This window comes from Prunus dulcis, chromosome 1, assembly GCF_902201215.1.
Source record: "Prunus dulcis chromosome 1, ALMONDv2, whole genome shotgun sequence".
NCBI lineage: Eukaryota > Viridiplantae > Streptophyta > Magnoliopsida > Rosales > Rosaceae > Prunus > Prunus dulcis.
Window position 1 is genome coordinate 35,935,749 of NC_047650.1, and position 9,024 is coordinate 35,944,772.

General features: G+C 37.2%; 1 protein-coding gene and 1 pseudogene across 1 annotated transcript; both read left to right on the forward strand.

The window, feature by feature from the left end:
• The first annotated feature begins 1,860 nt into the window (after positions 1-1,860).
• On the forward strand, positions 1,861-2,679 carry LOC117619079 (cysteine-rich repeat secretory protein 38-like). Its single transcript, XM_034348907.1, has one exon. It carries the CDS (start codon positions 1,861-1,863, stop codon positions 2,677-2,679), a length of 819 nt encoding a protein of 272 aa, XP_034204798.1.
• Positions 2,680-3,103: 424 nt separating this feature from the next.
• On the forward strand, positions 3,104-9,024 carry LOC117619087 (annotated as a pseudogene).

The window sequence follows — 9,024 nt, forward strand, 5'->3', positions numbered from 1 at the left end:
GTAGAAATCACGCAGCTGTTTGTGAAGATTATCAACCGGCACAACCCGCTTCCTGATCTGCCTTTGTTCCGGTTCATCCTTAATTTCAACAGTTGTAGGATCTTGACAAGTAACATGCCCTGAAGCTTCAATTTTTGTCGACTCCCAGTACGATAATATATTAGTTTTGAGCCCGTGATCTGAAGATGAAGTTTCTAGCTTCCCCAGATCGTTTTCCAATTTAATGTGCGCACTCTTGGTATGGTGTCTCTGCATGACGCTTCTTTTATAATTGCCTCCAATTACAAGCAATGAAACCAGATTGAGTATGGCTGCTATTAGAGAGAGGCTGAAAAGGAACCAACGATCTGAGCATCGGAGGGCTGTGGTGGCGTTGACGATAGCCCCCAAAATAACTCCTTGGAAGACAATGTAGTAGTTTGCAAGGTTGAAGGCACTCGTTTGAAGATGGTTTACACGATCATCCTGCTTCTCAATTGTAGCTTGTAGCTCCTCTTTTCTTCTCTCCATGTTTTCTCTTTTTTCTTTGTCACCGTTTTGTGGACATGGATGGTTAGTCATGCTCAAACTAAGTGAGAGAGAGCTAAAGATAAAGAATATGCAGAGAGTCTTAGGGTATAACGTCTCACACTCAGCTGGTCCTTTCTCTACAAAATGAACAATAATCCAATACATATACACAGCAGAGATACTATTGGCTTTGTGAATAATCCAACACACTCTCTCTCACACTCAGCTGCTCCTTCTTCTACAAGATGCACAATAAAATTGTCAAAACACGGCATGATTTCTCAGTGCAGGACGTCCGTTCTTTTGTTAGAGGACAGATTTTGTATTGATAATGCTGTCGACGACGCCGTATGAACCAAAAAACAGTGGCAAATAATAGCGGAGGAAAGTTGCTATCGGTACAAACTTCTGCTTGCGCAAAAAAACAGTAGAAAAACATATCTTTGGTAAAAGTGTACACTTCCACCTCCTTTACATACCATCCACACACGTGTGCCGGCCTTAGAACAATCCACATCCTGAGAAAAACCATTAAGTAATTAAAGATCTCTACTCTGCAATTCACTTATTGATATACATCATTTTCTCAAGGGTGACTAGAGGGACCACTGTTTTGTTTTTTATGACAATTAGCTGAGAATGCGTGATCTTGCCGACCAAAAGATTAACTCACGTGGCGCTGGAGTTTTTTTTTTTGGGTCTGGAAAGTTGGAGATGCCCTTCATTTGGGGTCATCTCTTCAGGAAAAATGTGTCACATTGGGCTTTTGGTTACAATTTTCTTTGCACTCACAGAAAGAACTAGTGCAGAGGCTAAAAAAGAGCATTATAAATTCACTAACCTAATTTTTGTCCACCTTTTGTGACTTTTATAGTCGCTAAGATTCTTCCATTATGCTACACACTAATTTAAATCCCCCCTCCCAACCAATTCAGCTTTAAATATATACTAGTCATTTGATACGCACTTCCAACTCCACGTACATGTGGGTGACGGGTTCAATGGTCCAAGGATCTGTTCATGGCTTTCTCCCATGTTTAACTTTGACTTTTCATTACTAGTGCAAATAATCGATTGCTTAGATTGACTATTATTTGAGTTGAACAACCAGCAACCATTGAATGTCAAGCCATATAACCTCTATATAATTCACATATGATACGGTCAACAATCACAAACAATAGAAGTAGTCTCGTCTCAAACTGCAGGGGATATATATTCAATGATATAATAAGGTAACCAAAATAATAATTTTATATGCGTTATAGATTAAAAATCATATATTCGCATAGATTATGTACAGATTATCTGCTATATATATATGATCAGTACATAATTAACAGATTGTACATGGGCCGTAAGCAACCTAAAGGCATAATGGTTTCCACTAAATTTCTATTATTTCTTCCCTTAATTTTGTTACCGATCATCGGTACTCAAGCCATTGATATGTTCTGTCTTGATGCATTTTCTAACACCACCATTCTCAATGACAACTATCACAGAAACGTCAATGGTGCTTTGTCCTCCCTCATCTCCTCTAACAATAGTAATGGGTACTGGTTTTACAGTTACTCCTACGGCGAAAACTCCAACAAAGTTTATGCAAATGGGCTTTGCAGAGGGGATTTGAAGCCTGCTGCTTGCGTTACTTGCCTCAACAGCTCCATGTATGCCCTCATGGAGGGTTGCCCTAATAATAGGGAGGCAAGTTTGTGGACCGAAGGCTGCAAGTTACGATATTCAAACCACTCCATGCCAGGAAACGTGGAATTGCTTCCATCTTCAACGTCCTATAGCAACAAAAATGTGTCATCGTCGTCGTCGGTCGTCGAAGGGTTTAATCAGCGGCTGGTGGCGTTATTGGGAGAACTAAAAGTGGAAGCGGCAGCCGGTGGTGACGTTCTTAAGTTTGCAGTGGGAAATGCAAGTGTTTCTATATATTCTAATAACATAAGTACAATATATGGACTTGCGCAGTGCAATCCAGATTTGTCTGAGCTGGGATGTAATAATTGCTTAGGTGAAGCTCTTGGAAGCCTCCAAAAATATTGTTATGGGAATGGTTTTGGGAAATATGCTAATCCCAGCTGTGACTTAAGGTATGAGCTTAATTACCACTTCTTTGCCCCTGCAAATCAGACAGTACCAGCGGCATTGTCACAATGAATGAGCTTCCTTTTCATATTTATGTGGATCAAGAGAGAAACAGAGCAACTTTGTCAATTGATTCTATGACGTCCAAGGATCTGTTCATAGCTTTCTTTCATGTTCAACTTTGACTTTTTCATTATTAATGTAAAATAATCGATTGCTTAGTTTGCGTGGTGAGCTAAAACAATTCATATTAGTATTAATTAATTAATTAATTTTTATTTGTGTTGAACAACCTGCCACCATTGAAGTTCAAGACATTTAATCTTTTATATCATTCACATATGATACGGTCAACAATCAAAAACAATAGTAGTAGTCTTGATATGATAAGGTAACCAAAAAATAATGCTTGCGTGATATTTAAAAATTCATATGTTCCCATCCATTATGTAGAGATTATCCTATATATACATATAATCTGTACATAATTAACACAATGCATATGGACCGCGCACAGATTAAGGCAGGCATAATGGTTTCCACTAGATTTCAACTATTTCTTCCCCTAATTTTGTTACCGGTCATCGGTACTCAAGCCATTGATATGCTCAACTGTCTTGACGCCTTTCCTAATACCACCATTCTCAATAGTACCTATCTCAAAAACGTTAATGGCGTTTTGTCCTCCCTCATCTCCTCCAACAATAGTAACGGCTACGGGTTTTACAGTTCTGCTTACGGCGAAAACTCTGACAAAGTTTATGCAATCGGGCTCTGTAGAGGGGATCTGAAGCATGACGCTTGCGTTACTTGCCTCAACGCCTCCAGATATGATCTCATGGAGGTTTGCCCTAATGACAGGGAGGCAAGTTTGTGGACAGAAAAATGCAAGTTACGCTACTCGAACCACTCCATGCATGGAACCGTGGAATTGATTCCATCTTCCACGCGGTACAGCAACAAAAATGTATCGTCGTCGTTGTCGGTCCTGGAAGGGTTTAACCAACGGCTGATGGCGTTGCTGGGAGTACTAAAAGTTGAAGTAGCGGCTGGCGGTGATGTTGTTAAGTTTGCAGTGGGAAATGCAAATGTTTCTATATATTCTAAGAATATAAGTACAATATATGGACTTGCGCAGTGCAGTCCAGATTTGTCAGAGCTGGGATGTAACAATTGCTTAGATGAAGCTTTAGAAAAGATACAAATGTATTGTTATGGGAGTGGTTTTGGGAGCTATGTTAATCCCAGCTGTGACTTATATTATCAGGTTGATTACCTCTTCTTTGACCCTGCAGCTCAGACGGTACCAGTGGCATTGCCACCATTAATATCTCCACCCACAGCCAATGCAAGAGGTATGTATATTTGATTATTGACTTTTCTAAACTTCAATTGATGGTGGATATATAACTTGTTTCTTTGTACCCCATTCTTTGATCTGAGAATATTTGTTTATGATTTTTCTTAATTTGCAGGAAAGAAGAGCAACATACCTCAAACTCTCATCGTTATATTCGTGTCGATCCTACTTCCTTTCATTGTTATGCTTTGATCCGATGCGTATAGCTTCCATGTATTAGTTTGGAGATAATATGTTGACAGAAAAATAGTGCTTGTTATACTTTTCTTTTATCCAGAGAAGGAATAGAATCTTATGTATGTAAAAAGGTATACATTTTGTGGTTGTTGAATGCAACAAGAAGAAAGAAATTGGTATGTATGATCTATCAGATGTTTAATTCCCTGTTTGTGATTGTAAGGTTTGTCCTTGCTCTCTGATTTCAAAAATAAAGCTTTGACTTTTTATGTACTTTAAAAATATTTATTATAAAAAAATAAAAAAGAGCATAATTTGTGCGGGTCTTGGCTTTCTCTCATGGTTACTCTGACTTTTCATTATATTAATGCAAGTAAATGATTGCTTATGATAAGCTAAAATGATTACTATTATTACTAATTACTAATTAATTATAATTTGAGTTTAACAACCAGCCACCATTGAATTCCAAGACATACAATCTTTAAAAATTCACAGAAGATTATACGTACGGTCAGTACAATCACAAACAATATAAATAATCTCGTCTCAGACGCCATTAGCAAGAAAAATTAACAGAATTGTTAAGATACTATGGTATTTCTTGTGAAAAATTCTTGTCATATGTTTAATATTTTTGTTTGATCCGATGCGTAATGACATTAAATAATTTTTTGATTTATTGACTTTTCTAAACTTCAATTGATGATGATAACTTGTTTCTTTGTACCGCATGCTTTGATCTGAGAAGATTTGTTGATGATTTTTTCTTAATTTGCAGGAAAGAAGAGCAACATATCTCAAACTCTCATCGTTATTCTGGTGTCAGTCCAACTTTCTTTCATCATTATATATGCTTTGATCCGATGCGTACTTATCCACGTCGCTCATTTGATATCAAACAAACACTACGCTTTATAAACCTAACAAGAGAAACTTATACCACCGAGCTTTGTAACGCAAGCTTGTAACCCGAGTGGTAGGGGCTTTGAGAGCATATAATTAATACCATGCATATATATCAAATACGAGGATGTATTATTCAAATGTTAATTCGGTATAGCAATGCAGCTATAATATTTTTTTTAACGTTGAAAAAACTGAGTATAGCCATGCGACTATACTATTTTGTTAAAAGAATTGGGAAAAAGTCCAGTAAAGCCGTGCGGACACACCACTGCCTTAAAAAGATTGGAAAAAACCTGGTATAGCCTTTTTTTAATTAAAAAAATTAAGAAACACGGGTATAGTCGGGCGGCTATAACATTAATTTTAAAAAAAAATTAGGAACAAGAGTATATCAGTGCGGCTATACTACTGCTTTTTTAAAAAATTGGAAAAAAAAGAGTATAGCCGGCCAGCTGTACTACTTCTTTCCCAAAAAAATTTAGAAAAAACGAGTGTATCCGTTCGGCTATACTATTTCTTTTTAAAAAGTTACATAAAACGAGTACATATATGCGGATATACTATTTTTTTGTTAAAAAAACAGTAGTACGGCCGGACGGCTATACTATTTCTTTAAAAAAATTGTGAAAAACCCCAGTACAGCCGTGCGGCTATACTACTATTTCTTTTAATGGGAAAAAGAGTATAGCCGTTCGGCTACACCATTGTTTTTTAAAAAAAATTGGAAAAGCCTAGTATTGCAGCCCGGCTATACTATTTCTTTTTAAAAAGGGAAAAAAATTAAGTATAGCCCCTATACTATTTCTGTTTAAAAATATTAGATAAAACGAGTATATATGTTCGTCTATACTATTTGTTTAAAAAAATTGGAAATAAAAAACCCAGTATAGCCTTGCGGCTATACGATTGAATTGTTTTAAAAATTAGAAAAAACCGAGTACAGCCGCCTGGCTATACTATTTCGTTGCGTGCGGCTATACTATTGCATTTCAGTACATAATAAAAAAAAATTGGAAAAACGAGTACAGCCGTGCGGCTATATGTTTTTTTTTTTTTTTTTTTTTTGTAAATAAGGTTTCGAAAAACCGGGCTGGGAGAAAGAGAAAGCAGCCAGTGTCATCTTCAGGTCCTGCCAATAGCACGGGAAAGCAAACACAGCTGGGCCTTCCCCGAGTTCAGCCCCTTCAACTCCCTCAACGCACACTCCTGCAGATGTAATCTCAATGCCTGCCTTGCCCCATAGTGGTAGCTCCTCCAAGCCTCTGATGGCACTGGGACTCTTACATCACCATCAAATCAGTTGGTGAGCGACTTCTTCAACTTCGTGTATTAGAAGGAATTGGCAACTCCTTGCATGTATTCTCATTGGAATTCCATTTTGGCTGTGGGATGATAAAGATCTTGAATTGCAGGCTGATATGGATCCATTTGTAGAGGATGGTTCTCTTGATGATAATGTCGGGACTTTTTTATCCCATGATGATGTTGTACGTTAATAAAATACCAGGGCACTGCAAGTAATAGGTATTGAATCACAAGTCTGAATCAAATATCTTTATTTTTTCATTAATTTTTTTCTCACTTGTATTAATTACCATGTGTTTTTGGTAATTGTACCATCCACAAACTTAGAAACAATGTCAGTGCATAATCCCAGCATTAATATATATATATATATATATATATATTTATATTTATATATCTGTATATGTTTTTAAATATGGTTGTGGTGAAGCTACTATCATTTACTTTGAGGGCTCAGAATTTGAATTTGACTTTAGGGTTCACATCTACGGAAGTACACTCTGTTAAAGCAAGCACAAGCAAGGTTACTAGCTGTCACTTCTCATCGGATGGAAAGTTTCTTGCTAGTGGTGGCCATGATAAAAAGGTGAGTGAATGAATGTCTAATTGCTAAGAACTGCTGTGGGGAGGATTCAATGCTGCTACATATTGATTCTTCCAGAACATAAATGTGAAATTGCTTGCTTAATTTACTTATTAAAAGCAATAAGGTTGTTTTTTTGGGTCTTGCGTTTACTTATTGAAAGTCTTCTTGATATATGTATGATGCAGGCTGTATTGTGGACACAGATACATTAAAGGTAAAATCAACCCTTGAAGAACATTCAGCTTTGATCACTGATGTTTCGTTTTAGTCCAAGCATGCCACGTCTCGTCTTGCAACGTCTTCATTCGACAAAACTGTCAGGGTCTGGGATGCTGACAATGTTAGTTGAAAATTCTTTCGTTCTATTCATCTTATACTTTGAAAATAACCTTTTGTTTCGAAAATCGAATACTTTGAGTAATCAGACTAAGTATACTTCTAGATTGATCTCTATCATATATTCCATAATCTTTCCCATGATAAGTTTGTCTTTGTGCTGAGTCATTGCTGGGGTGCCGAAGTGGTGGCTCTATTCTTAAAATTGATGATTTATCTTTTTGTATCTTTTAACTGTGACATGTAACGGATGTGCTGTATTAAAGCATCATTATGTCTTTAATCTGCAGCCTGGCTGTTCTCTCCGTACCTTTATGGGACATTCTGCCTTTGTTATGTCATTTGATTTCCACCCAAATAAAGATGACCTTATCTGCTCCTGCGACTCGAATGGTCAGATACGCTACTGGAGTATTAACAATGGTAGCTGCTCAAGTGTGTTCAAGGTAGAATCTTGTATATTTGGATGTAGAAGTTCAGTGGGGTGGGGTAATAGTGGTTCTCAGATTATTCGCATTGCACAGCACAGATGAGATTTCAACCCCACCATGGAAGATTTCTTGCTGCAGCGGCAGATAATGTTGTATCTATACTGGACACAGGCTTGTCGGCATTCATTACAGGTCAGTTTAACATTTTGTTTCATCATAATTGTCCATTTGATAATTGTGAGTTAAACTGATTATGTAATGCTACATTTTAACTTCTGATTCTTTCTTGAGTTCTATATCAACAATGATATTCTTTTTGGTGAATAACAGTGGGCATTATTTTCACATAAAAAAGGGGATCCTGCTTGACTCTTATAAACTTTATTCTTTTTTGGATTACATTGGAAGGGATCAGACCCCTGACCTATCCTAATCTTAATCCTAACCCATATCCCCACCCTCCCTCACCACTTAGCTAACCTAAAGGGCTTAGTCCGATAATCATTATTGTGGTCTCGTTGCAAGTATCTGGATGGTTCAGATGCTTGTTTCACTGGGAAACGGTGATGTTTGTAGGATTAAATATTTCGTTGAATTTCTACTAACATATTTATCTGTTGTCTTTTGGCACTTTTGATGCAATTTGATGTTCCTATACACATTCTTGAACTATTTACTTCTCATATCCTAATATTTTCATGTTGATTCTCAATTGTGTTACTTGGAATTTGGTTTTGAATGCAGGGGCAGACTAAGCCTGTCCATTCTGTGTGCTGGGATCCATCTGGCGAGTTCCTTGCATCTGTCAGTGAGGACTCTGTAAGAGTTTGGACACTCGGATCAGGAGGTGAAGGGGAATGTGTTCATGAGTTGAGCTGCAATGGAAGTAAATTTCATTCATGTGTTTTCCATCCAACGTATACTTCGCTGCTGGTCATTGGCTGTTATCAGGCAAGTCAATTCTGCATGATTGCGCTCAAGTAATGTTTGTTACATTTTTGGTCGGAGTCCACCATTCTCTTAAGCTGTTAGGATGTTTGTTCCTATTTGACCTGTTTCACTGCCATAGAAATGATTCTTTGCTGATGGTTATGTTGCTGCAAAATATCACATTTGATTATTATCTGGGAAAATAATTGCAGTCCTTGGAGTTATGGAACATGACAGAGAACAAGACAATGACTTTATCAGCACATGATGGACTTATTGATGCTTTGACTATGTCAACTGTTACGGGTTTGGTTGCTTCGGCTAGTCATGATAAGTTTTTCAAGCTCTGGAAGTGAAATGATTGTTACTCTGCTTAACTGTAC

Coding starts and splice junctions, on each gene's coding strand:
- LOC117619079 (XM_034348907.1), top strand. CDS start 1,861: ATGGGCCGTAAGCAACCTAAAGGCATAATGGTTTCCACTAAATTTCTA.